The 12,970-nt window shown below is 44.5% G+C and overlaps 1 protein-coding gene across 2 annotated transcripts in view; it reads left to right on the top strand.

Moving 5' to 3' along the window:
• Window positions 1-12,970, top strand: part of DESI2 (desumoylating isopeptidase 2) — a 46,094-nt gene continuing 33,124 nt past the window's right edge. Inside the window, exon 1 of one of the 2 annotated variants that reach the window (XM_073899902.1) lies at window positions 1-246. In XM_073899902.1, the coding sequence (XP_073756003.1) occupies window positions 205-246 (42 nt within the window). In that variant the 5' untranslated portion in view covers window positions 1-204. The remainder of the gene's footprint in view (window positions 247-12,970) is intronic. The other variant, XM_025877842.2, reaches the window with a different exon arrangement.

The following is a 12,970-nucleotide window of genomic DNA, read 5'->3' as shown; positions in this document are numbered from 1 at the left end:
TCCGGCCCCGTCGGCGCAGAGGGTCCTGTGGGCTGCGCCCGGGAGCGGCCCGGCTCCCCGATGCTCCCGCGCCGGCTGCCGCGGGCCGGGCTGTGCGCTTAGTGCCCGGCTCTGGCCCGCTGAAGTGCCCGCGGGGGTGGGAGCGGCCTCGGCCCCGCGGAGACGGAGCGGCTGGAGGACGAGGCGGCGGCCGCGGGGAGGAGGATGGGGGCTAACCAGTTAGTGGTGCTCAACGTGTACGACATGGTGAGTGCGGCCCGGGCCGGCAGCCTCCCGCCGCTCGGCGCGGGGCTCGGACCCGGGTCCCCAGCCCCTGCGCTTCCTGCCTCGCGCCTCCGCCTCCAGCTTAGTCCTCGGGGTGGGGGAGGGGAGTAGGAGGCTGTTTGAATCCTCGCGCACGTCGGCGGGCGGGCAGCGCTGCCCAGTCCGCCCGAGGGCTCTGGCCCGGGCTCGGGGCGGCTGGAGCCTCGGCGGTGCCGCCTGCGCGGCCCGGAGCCCGCGCCGGGCCCGACACCTCGGCGGCCGAGCGGCGTCCTTTGGGCGAAGCTCCCGTCGCGGGTCCGACCGCCCACTCCCGGCCGCCCGGACCCCGAGCGCCGGTTCTCCCCGCTCTGCCGCTTCTGCCAGCCGCACACCTCTTCCTGCCCGAGTCTTCAGAAACTCCCAAGCCCTTCCAAGTCCCGAAAGTCACAGCTGTCGGTGCCTGCGCTAGAATCTCGTCCGAGGTGAACGGGAGCCAGCACCCCTTTGCCTCCAAGGCAACCTCATTAACGTGAACGAGGCTCCAGTTTAGTAAGCCCAGCTGAGTTCTCTGGAGATCCTGGTGGGGCTCCTCTGCTAGCCTCTGAAGACCACTTTCCAGGTGATGCAACAGGTATCTGACGTGACCGCAGGAGAGGGAAGGCGAGAACTTGTTTATGAGGTCATCTAACTTTGGAGTACTGCAAGCACACAGCACCGAGTCCAAGGATTGATCTGCCGTGTAATTGCAATTGAAGTCCCCGGTAGAGGATTAGCGTTGCCGTTAAGATGCGTGCTTGGGTTTGTTTGCTTTCCGTTGATGCGTTTTGTTTTGTGAAGGAGTTACTTCTGCCTTCGATGTGTGAAATCTCTGGGCAGATGAAGAAGTCCTCCTCATTATTTTTGCTGGCTTAAAGATGCAGAAGAGCTGAAATGCTAGGTGTCAGGAGTCCTGGTTCTCACTCGCAGATCGAAACTTTTTATTCCCTGGCATTGTGTATGCATTTCTAAATCTACAGTGTAACTTCTTGGGTAGAAAGGAACTCTCGTGCCCTAATCTGGGAATTATATCAGGATGAGATAGACTGCCCGGGACTTGAGGTGAGGTCTCAAGTTGAGTGAGGTCGGGGTTTGGAGGTGGAAGGAGATGGATTAACATACTGAAGAAAGTGAAACATGGAGAAAAAAATAGAGTAGAACTCAAGGGCCTAGGAAAGCAGGGCACTTGGTGAGGTCTTTGGCCTATGTCACTGGTTAGAAATCATTCTCTAGATGTCAGCTCTTTATGGTACTGGATATCTTTATTGTTCAAGACTTTTTATTGCCTTTTTACTGTTTCATTGCCCACCCCCACCCCAGTGATCTGCATTTGGTTTCTTGTTTATTCATGAAGACAATTACAAAACATCTCACGGCATATATTCTGCTTTTGAGAGCACAGTATGTTTTTTTCTTCTGGATTATTAAACCCCTTTATAAATTAGGATTATGCAATGGCCAGAGGGTCGTAGACTAAAAGAAATCTGAAAGTAGAGGTAGAGAGAAGTTTGGCTTTTTAAATAAAAATGCCAGTGCGTTCTTTGGCATATAATGGGCTTCCTTACACTTTAGGTACTCTATGAATCACAAAAATCATTGTTAATCGTGGTAACTGTAGGAAAAGCTAGAGGTGATATTTAAACCAGTATATTTCAAAGGGAGTATTCAGAAAGATGTTAAAAATATAAACTTGTTTAATAAAGATCTCATTCCTTACATCATTTTTGTAAAGTAGGTACTTACGGAAGAGGCAGGTAGAGAAAGGGGTGAATTAAACCTGCCCAGATAACTAAAAATAGGATCTAGAATTTCTAGACTGCAGTCTGATTCATTATCTCCTCTACTGGATAATTTCTGTGTTTCTTATAAACTGCTTCCTAGCAGTAGGAGAAGAAGGAGCATATGAATGTCTATCAGAATGGTAAATAGTTGAAATATTAGACTTCTGACAAATTTGCCCTTGCGTGTTCTTTGAGGGCTCTCAGGCTGTGGCTGTTTTGTGTCACTAACTCAGCAACCTGCAGTTACTTCATTATGACCTTGTAGAAGTCACAAAAATGAATGAGTTATCCTTTCTTCTTTGAGGAATTTAGAATACCATAGGGGAGGTACAACAGTAGTAACAATTCAAAACAAAGTAGCAGGATTTGGGTAATGGAATGACAGAAGAGTAGGTAAAGGGGGAGACCACATGTGGTGGGATCAGGGATTGCTGAGAGGTGCAGGGACCTCTACAGGCAGAGAACAGTCCTCGCGAACAGTGTGTGCAGGAGGAGAGTGCAGGTGGGACTGGGAAACATCAGCTGGTCCAGTATAACGCATGTAGCCTACATGAAAGAGACAAACGGAAAGTTTGCTTAGAACTTTATTAGGTTGGGGCTGGGACAAGGGCCGGGGGTGGGGGCGGGGAGCTGGTCTCTGAACCAGGGGGACCATCTCAAGTTTTCGTTGTAGGGAGCAGGGTGATCAGAGTTATGTTCTTGAATTAAGACCAGTGTGTTGAGGTACAAGATCGTATCTTTTATACTGCTTCATCTCAAGTTGTATTGGTTTTGAAACAGTTTTGCTTGATGTCAAGGTCACATCTCTTTTATCTTTGATTGTACGGCGTGTGCATCACAGATGCCTTTGATGGGCGTTGCTCTTGTCTGTACGGGCCTTGTCTAGCAGAGTCCGTCCAGTCCAGACTTTGCAAACATCACAGTCAACCTTTGGTTTGCACTTGATAATCACTGTTTGTAGGGACCCCTTTCCGTGCATTCTTGTGTCTCTCTCCGGGAGACTGTCACCTGCTCCAGCTCGGACTGTAGTTTTCCTGTTCCCTAGACGGGGAATTGCTGATCATTTCTGTTCTTCCATAGCTGCCGCACGTAAGGGAGAAATCGTACCGGGGTCATCTGTATTAGCGTCTTCTCACGGAGGGATAGCATAATCCTTAAAAGGTTACTTAATCTTATAAAGTGCTGCTAAATTATTGCTTGCTACCTTCTCAGTGATTATGTTCCTCTTTGTACTTGGGGGTAATCTACCACCAATAAAACATGTCCTGGGTTGTTTCCGGGTCCTGGAATGAGGTTATTCACATATTCCTAGTTTACTGGCAGACGTCAAGCAGGTGATTCAGCTGAGTTTCAGGTGCCGGGACAGTCTCTGGTGTAGGCGCTCTCACACAAGGGCTTCATTTGCCAGAGACCCAGAGTTTGTGCCGTTTCAGATCATCTTGGCTACTAATGAATTTTTATAAAAATACAAATATGCAGCAGCACGGTAGTATTTGGATTCATTCAGTAAGCAGCTTTCTTCCTGTTTTCAAATAGTATCTGTACATCTTCAGAGCCTTAATAGAAAAAAACCGCTAAGACTCTTCAAATAAGGAAGTTTGGGCCCGGACGTCTTTTGACCATCCTGCTTCAGTCCAAGTCCCCTAAGAGCATGTGAGGGCACACATGTGTGGGAGGACCCGACTTCGCACACTTCTGTGTATCTAATTCAGACTTCTTAAGTGAGTTCCAGACGCATCTAAATATACTCTTCACCTAAATCAACATGTCCAGGGACAGACACTCTCCCCAGCTCAGACCTCGCCCTTTGCTCCACCGAACACCCCCCACCCCCACTCTTGGGTCATAATTTTGTCTTGATAATCTTCTGCCTAGTTTCCCAAACTAGAACGCGGGGAGTAAAACTACTGATTCTTCTTTATTACGAGCCCATCAGAGTCCAGTCACCAGGCCCTGTCTCTTGTCGTTTGGTTGATTCTGTCTGAAAGGAATAGCTTGACCATCAGTAGCTTAAGCTGGAAGGATACTTCTCTTGAGTCCAGAGATAAAGGATCCCTGGGCTAGTTCAGCAGCTCAGTGGGGGCTCATCAAGGACCGAGACTTTCCGTCCTTCCACTCTGCTGTCTCTCCCCACCCTGCTGGCTTTTGTTCTGCTTTGTCCTCTCCTGGTTATAAAATGACCGTCCCGGCGCTAAACAGAATCGTCCTCCAGCAGGATGTGAAGGAAGACAGAGGCGAGTAGGGCCTTTTTCTCCTTTTCATAGGAGAGGCTTTGCCAGAGCCACCCTCCCCTCCCAAGGAAGGGTCTGGATCGGGCTCACCTGTAGCTGATGAAGCCAGGGGAGTGGCTGGCTGGCTTTCCTGGCCTGCGCGGGTGAGCTGTGGCAGGGAAGGCAGGGAGTTGGAAATGGCACTTAGCCGGGAGCCTGTGATGCCTGTCACATATTTTACCTTCTGCGTGTTGCTTAAATTGGGTACCTTATGCTCATTTCCACTGTTGCTTCTCAAGTTTGGGTCCTCGTTACCTGTTTCTATAATAGCCTTCTCCTGGTTTCAGGCTCTGGGCTTACTTCATTTGAAGCCATCTCCCCCTCTGTCACCAAAGTAATCTCCGGACATGTGAATGATTGTGCCATTCCTCGGCTTCACGTTCACCTTCACCTGTAGGATAGAGGCTCATGCCCTTTATGATGTGACCCCTACCTGACCCTTAGAGGCCCACCTCCTGAGAGTCCCCCGCTGCTTCCCACCCTAGCATACACACTTTATGCTCACACGAGGGGATTGTTTAATTATGTGAACAGGGTCTCCTGTAGTAGCTCACAGCCCGTATCTTCACTCATGCTGGTCTCACTGAGAAATGTCCTGTTCCAGCATTGGTCAGCTGCCCCGCCCACCCCCGCGTCTCCTGCCTGTAGCTTAGCCCGCAGTCGTGAGACTTGAGTGACCTCCTGTGCCCTCGTCCTTTCTGCACACCTCGCAGTGCGCGTGTTAGAGTTCGTGCTTCCCACTGGACCAGGTTCCTTGACAGCAGCGTCTAGAACAGGACCCGTCATGAGGATGTGTTCTATAAACATTTACCAAATGGACGGGAATTTAAGAGGCGGTTTTGTTAGGAATGGTGCCAGTGCTTAAAAATAGCACACCAACGTCTGAAGATATCCCTTCTCTTTGGGCCTGATACCTATTTCTGTATTGGTTCCCCTACTTTTACTTAGTACGTTACTGGATTTTAGCTTTGGTTATTGTAACAGGATGATTAAATGAAGGGGGGAGGATCATGGGAAGGGGATAGGAAAAATACCAAAATATTCTTCTTTGACATAGTTTTTTAATTTTTTTTAAACGCTGTGGGCCTAGACTGAGGAAATAGTCTTAATCTGTTTATTTTGTGAAGTTGGCCCTACTCGCCTCTCTTCCTTCCCGCGCTGCTGGGTGAGGCCACTGTGTTTGCTGCTGGGACGGTCATTTTACAACTCTAAGGGACAAACCAAGAACAAGTAGTCACTCCTTGGAAGATCATCTTTCTGAAAACATTGTCAGAACCGTAACATAGATTAACCAGTTACTGGGAACTCATCTTCCTGTCCTTGTTCCTTAAGTTCCTCTGCTGCTTCGGGCAGTGCCCTTCACTCCTGGACATAGAAGCTGTGAGTCCGTGAGTCTAGCTGAGAAAAGGACAGTCCGAAATCTGCCCTCCTACGTTACCCATGGCACTGTCTTTTCTTTTTTCTCGTTTACTACATATGAGAGAAGAATTCAGTCTGTGTATTTGTTTTCTATTGCTGCAGTAACAAAATGCCAAAAATTTAGCAGTTTAAAACAAGGCAGATTGATTATCTCACACTTGTGTGGGTCACTCTGCTTCGGGTCTCACCAGGCTGAAATCCCCGAAGTCGCTGTCAGCCGGCCTCGGCGCGGGGGCAGACCTGCCCCCGGGCTCATCCAGGTGGTTGCCAGAATTCAGTTGCTTGTGGTTGTAGGGCTGTGGTCCCATTCCTTGCTGGCTGTCAGCGGGGAGCCCTTCTCAGCTGCTTAAAGCCTCTTGCCTCCTGGGTCTTCAAACCAGCAGTGATGCCTGGGAGTCCCCCTTTCACCTCAGATGTCTCTGACCTCCCTTCTGCTGCATCTCTTCTACCTCCATCCAGAGAGACTTCTCCGCTTTTAATAGCTCAGGTCATTAAAGAGGACCCATGAGGATATGCCAGGGTAATCTCCCTGTCTTCAAGTGTCTCTATCTTAAATTACATCTGCAAAGACCCTTTACCATGATTCACATTAACTTATTCACAAGTTCTGGAAACTAGGGTGTAGACACCTCACGGAGTCATTTTCCCTGTCACACCATCTATGAAAGGTATTTTGTAAACCCAGAAGTACCTTTCAGCAGTCCTTTGACTTGGCATGGAATAAGTATTAACTCAGTAACTTCAAGTGGAAAATTTGAAGTGTTCAAAAAATAAAGCGTGGAGGGGTGCCTGGCTGGCTCAGTCAGAGGAGCGTGTGACTACTTGCTCTCAGGGTCGGGAGTTCAAGCCCTGCGTGGAGTGTAGGAATTACTTAAATAAATAAAATTTAAAAATAAAGCATGGAAACCTTTTATGAGTGGCTAATACTCAGATGTTAAAGGTCCAAGCATGTTGGTGACTACAAGCCCTTCAAACTGTGGTGGTATATTATCCACTCCGACATCACATCTGTGATAAAGTTAACAGGATAGAATTTAGTGAAACTTGTAAATTAAATCATATTAAATACCAAGGAGAGCCTACTATTTTAGGTGAATTCTTCCACTAAATAGATCTTTTAAAACAGGACATACATTTACTTTTCATTTGTTGACTGATTTTCTACACGATTATTTACATTCCAAAGCAGCAACATTGTTCAAGTGTCACCCAGTTGGTGAATAGAATGTAAAGGGAAGATGGCCAAAATAAATAATCTTAAGCCATAAGAAAGGGAGAAAAATAATAAAGGGAAGTGAGATACATGAAAATAACTTTAAGTTTCAACTAATCTGAAATGGGTTTGGGTATATGACTGTGACCAGCCCCCAAAACAACAACTTAAAAACTAATTGACCCCACATTATTTGAAATAAAAGTCTTTGCTCACTAAATTATGATGTCATCCTTGTCATAACACTAAATTCTTGCCCGTACAGAATTGGTGGGTCTCTTTACTATACTATTTTAATTATTATAATTTCACAGCATATCTTAGTATATGGCTGGGCCAGTTTCCTTTCATTCTTTTTCCCAAGGTTTTTTGTGGTTTTTTTTTGGCTATTACTCATTTCCTTTTCTAGGCTCTCTGACAAATTCCATATGTTGTTTGTCACTTTTTTTTTTATTGTGTTAAAATACACATAGAAGTTACGGCCTTAACCATTTATGGCTGTATAGTTCAGTAGTGTATATTCAGTGCCGTGCAGCCAATCTCCAGGACATTTTCATCTTGCAAAACTAAAAACTCTGTATTCGCTAAACCTCCTTCCCCTCTGCCCCCTAGTTACTGCCATTCTATTTTCTGTGTATGAATTTGGCTAGATACCTCGTAGAAGTGAAATCCAGTAGTAATTGTCTCTTTTAACTGACTTATTTCCCTTTGCATAGTTTCTCCAAGGTTTATGCATGTTCTAGCACATGTCAGAGGTCCCTTCCTTTTTACAGCTGGATAGTGTTTCGCTGTATACATATGTACACACCACATTTTGTTTATCCATTCATGTGTCAGTGGACATCTGGGTTGCTCCCACCTTTTGGCGATTGGGAGTAATACTCTGGTGAACATAAGTGTACAAATATCTATTCAAGTCCCTGCTTTCAGTTCTTTTGGATGTACACCCAATAGTCTGTAAATTGTTGTTGTTGCTTTAATTGGAATTACACTGGTTCTTGTGCAGTTTAAAGTAACTTGGGAAGAATTGGCATCTTTCCTATTTCCGTATTCTTTTCTTCCCCATGAAATGGGTTTGTTTGGTTTTTCACTCTTTGAAAATTTTATCCAGAAAATGCAAACAGTTAATATATGCAAATAGTTAAATAGGTTAATTCCAAGCCCATATATCTGAGCCATCTACTAACAATAAATTTAAAAAGTAAGTAAAATATGATTCTAGGTCATTGCCCCATAAACATCTTTGCCACAGACATCTTTGCTGCAAACATTTTTGCCGCAAAAGTAATTGACTGTAAGGCAATTTGCTATTTAAAAAATCACAAAAAAATAAAAGAGGGACTTTCATTTGAAAGGACATAATCGTGAAAAATGAGTAACAAAACTAAAAGACTTTATTGTGAAATACAACATATTTGAATATATTTAAAACGCATGTGGACTCATGGAACTATTGTGCAAACAACTGATTTGATTTTGTGGATTGTACCAGGCACTCGTCTTCGAAGTCTTTCGTTTGTGGTAGTATACTTTTTTTTTCTTTTTTTGGCCTGTTGATTCATCTTATTCAGCATCACAGTTTTGCTTCTTTCACTAAAGTTTCTTTCTCCATTAGGAGATGTATCAGTTTCCAAATACCAGGATGCATATTTGGAACTGAGCTTTGCATTGCATTGTGCAAGCCGCCTACGCTGCTGTTTTTTTTTCTTGGCATGTTGTCACATGTTCATTGACAGACATTCCAGAGTTCTGTGGGAAGTGCGGAAGAAGTGCTAATGCTGTAATGCATTTGTGACTGAGCTTTGTTCTCCCTGTAACTACTATGTTCTCATGTTCTAGAACAGTACAGTATGCAGTATGGCTTTACACTCTTTATTTCACACTTCCAGTAGGTTCCATCACTATTTTTTATCAAGTCAATATATATAGTTGTTACAATCCACTGTTTTAAGACCGCCATGTCTACCTGTCAGTGTAGAGATTGCTAGCTAATTATATAACATAAAAATAGGAGCTTTGTTAATAGAAAAATAACTGACAACTAGCCTCGGTACGTTAACCCCACTGAGGGCAGTTGATTCGTCCTTAGAAATGACGCCAGACTGTCATCCAGTTATTTTATCTTTAAGGCAAAATTTTCTTACAGCTAACTGGTTATGCAGCAGAAGTGTTTGTGGCAAAAATATCTATGGCCAAGCTGCATATAGCAAAAATACCGGACATGAGTAAAAAATAATATGGTATATTAAGTGGCAGTACGGCTAAAGAGGAAAAATGAAACAGAGGAGGGGTAGGAGAGTGTAGGTCAGGATGGTGTAGTGTAGTTTCTACTCCAGTTTCCAATAGAGTGGTCAAGAAAGGCCTCACCAAAGAAGGCATTCCTGAAAGGTGAAGGGGTACACCATGTGGCTATGTTGGGAGAGAATGTTCCAGGCAGAGGGTATGCAAGTACAAAGGGTAAGTCAGGCCACATGCCTCCTAGTAAATGTAAGAAGCAAGAGAGGTTTTGAGGGGAGTTTCTGATTGATGTTCTCAGGTTCATGAGGATCGTTGAAAATAGAGGAGGCGATACCAAAGAAGGAACAGGCTGAGAGGGGGATAGTTTCCACAGAGCTGAAGAGCACCATTGCCTAATTGAAAACTAAGGAGAAAATAGCAAGATTTAGAAAATCTCTGAGAATTCTTGAGTAGAAGGGTCAACATCAGTCTCCAAGAGGATCAAGTCCTAGGCAGAATTTCCTAAAAGTTAGGAACATTCGTGGAATTTGAGAAACAAAACAGGTGAATACAGGGGAAGGGAAGGGAAAATAAGATAAAGACGGGGAGACGAACTGTGAGAGACTCTTAACTCTAGGAAACAAACTGAGGGTTGTGGCCGGCGGGGGGGGGGGGGGGGGGGGGGGGGTATCTGGGTGATGGCCATAAGGGAGGGCACTTGATGGAATGAGCACTGGGTGTGCTCTGTGCAACTGATAAATCACTAAACTCTACCCTGAAACTGATAATACACTGTATGTTAACTAAATTGAATGTAAGTAAAAAAAAATTTTTTAAGACAAAAAAGAGTTAGGAACCAAAGCCTGGTTTAACTTTTAAATGTTAAGGATAAAGTAGAAGGTCCTACAAATACACACAGGCAAAAAAAGTTACTGCAGGGGACAAAATCAGGCTAACTTCAGACTTTTTCATGACACCAAATCCTAAATAAAATGGAGCATTATCTACAGAGTATTGAAAGGGAAAACATTTCTGTCTGAATGCTATGGCTTCTCAAGTTGTCACTCGTGCAAAAGGACCTAGAGAGTATCAGGCACCTTTTGGGGAGCTGAAAAATGACTCAGCCCTTAAGAATGGAGTGAGCAGGGTAAGAGAAGAGGCTATGGGCTCCACTTCTCATTTAGCAAAGCTGTCTCCTGTTACATATATATATATGGTTCCAATGCCAGTGTCCAGAATTACTCTTCACAGAGAATGAACATGATGTTAAGAAGATTAAGTCTCAAATTATATTGACTAAATCTTGGGTGAGAGGGAGGAGGTAAGTCAGCACATGCAGTTGGTTTGGGTTGGTATTGGAAAATTGTTTGTGTAAAGTTTTTGTCATATAAACATAAGTATTGTTGGGATAAAGTTGGATCTAGAGGGGAAACAGAGAGAACACAGTTCATACAATGTAAGAGAGAAAACAAAAAAACGTGGAATGAAGACAAGTAGGACCAAATACAAAAATCATGAAATGACCTGTAAATAAATTAAATCCCTTGTTAAGTTTCTTAAGTATATTTAGGGTGTCTTTTGCCTTACAGAAATTTTAAATCACACATGGTCGAAACTGTTTTGTTTTATGACCTTTCTGGTTTCTGTCAGCCCTGGAAAGGTTTTCCCTGGCCTGAAATTATAGAAATAGTCTCCATGTTTATTCCCAAGTAGAAAACCAATTATCCCCACACTGTTGATTGAATTATCCATGGTTCCCATGCTAATTGGAGGCACATACCTCATTCATCTTATACGTAGTTATCATGGATCTAGAAGTCTTCTTTCTTTTTTTTTTTTTTTTAAGATTTTATTTATTTGTTTGACAGAGAGAGACACGGCGAGAGAGGGAACACAAGCAGGGGGAGTGGGAGAGGGAGAAGCAGGCTTCCCACGGAGCAGGGAGCCCGATGTGGGGCTCGATCCCAGGACCCTGGGACCATGACCTGAGCCGAAGGCAGACACTTAACGACTGAGCCACCCAGGTGCCCCTAGAAGTCTTATTTCTTGACTTGCTGGGTTAGTTATGTCCTTAGCTTCCTCTTCCCACACCATTACGAGATGTTTAATTGCAGTATTCCGGCGTGTTTTGATACTGGTGATGGAAGTGTCTCTTACTCTCTTCTGGAATTTTATGTTTCTCGCATGACAAATTTTCAAAGAAGATTTTAAAATCAGTTTGTCAACCTCACTGAAATTTTAAGTGCAATGACATTAAATTTATGAGTAATTTTGGGGGAGAATTGACAGATGTAGAATATCGAGTCTCCCCATAATATAAGAACTAACTTTGATTACAACATGTGAGCCCTTGCCTCATATTATTATCCCATTTTAAGATGACTACACAGGCTTAGCTGAAGAACCTGCTCAGAATCACACCATAAGTGGTGGAGCACAGTCTTGAACCATGAGCTCTGGCACTAGTCTGTGCCCTTAACCACCACATTATATTTCTCCTTCTCCCATCCCTGGAAAGTGCTGTTTCTCTATTAATTTGTTCTAATCTCATCCCCCCCCCAAACTAACTTCTACTCTGCTTTCTGGAACTCATGAGTGGGCAGGAGCAAAAAAAAAAAAAAAAAATCCCTACATCTGTGATTATTTCTGTGATGGTTAATTTTATGTGTCACCTTGACTAGGCTAGTCCCCAGGTTTTAGTCAAACATTAGTCTAGATGTTGCTGTGAAGGCATTTTTCAGATGTGATTAACATTTTCTTTAAGTTTTTATTTAAATTCTAGTTAGTTAACATATAGTGTAATGTTGATTTCAGGAGAATTTAGTGATTCATCACTTACATACAACACCCAGTGCTCATCACAACAAATGCCCTCCTTAATCCCAACACCTGTTTAGCCCATCCCCCCATCTCCCCTCCAGCAACCCTCAGTTTGTTTTCTGTAGTTTAAGTCTCTTCATTTAAGTCAGTAGACTTTGAGTAAAGCAGATTATCTTTCATAATATGGGTGGGCCTCATCCAAACAGTTGAAGGCCTTAAGAGAAAATACTGAAGTCCCCTAAAGAGGAAGGAATTTGGCCTCCAGAGGAGCTGCCACATCGTCTCTTCCTGGGTCTCCAGCCTACCAGCTGGCCCTACCATCTTTACACTTGGCACCTCCCAAGTCATGTGAGCTGGTGCCTTAAAATAACCACTCCCTTACTATACCCTCATCTCAGTTAGATTCTGTAGTCTACCATTACAGTTGTTCCCTCTGGCAACCATGGTTAAATTGAACTCTCCATCTACATCTCCGCAGCTGAGTGCACCTAGAGAAAACCCCACAACCATACTAACTGATCTCACTTTAAAATCCTGACCGCAGACCCCAGGGGGACCCTACATGCTGTCTGGCAGCACATCCTGATTTCTCTGGCCAACTGACTTTCCCACTCTCCAAGACTACAGTATTTCCCACTCTCCACTGATGACCTCACTGCCGAGGGGGGAGATGAACCAGAGACTATGGACTCTGAGAAACAAACTGAGGGTTCTAGAGGGGAGGGGGGTGGGGGATGGGTTAGCCTGGTGATGGGTATTAAAGAGGGCACTTACTGAATGGAGCACTGGGTATTATACGCAAACAATGAATCATGGAACACTACATCAAAAACTAATGATGTAATGTATGGTGATTAACATAATAAAGTTAAAAAAAAAAGCCCTGCAGAGAACCTGCTCATCCTCCCCTCACCACTGCCCTGGTGTGCCCCGCCCTGCCTCTTGGACGCCGAGTGGGAGTCGCTGTGTCC

The sequence above is a fragment of the Callorhinus ursinus genome, unplaced genomic scaffold (assembly GCF_003265705.2).
Source record: "Callorhinus ursinus isolate GAN/ISIS: 27379988/994484 unplaced genomic scaffold, GSC_fseal_2.0 scaffold13, whole genome shotgun sequence".
NCBI classification, from domain to species: Eukaryota; Metazoa; Chordata; class Mammalia; order Carnivora; family Otariidae; genus Callorhinus; species Callorhinus ursinus.
Note: the sequence above shows the minus strand (reverse complement) of the source record. Positions and strands in the feature narration are given on the sequence as shown.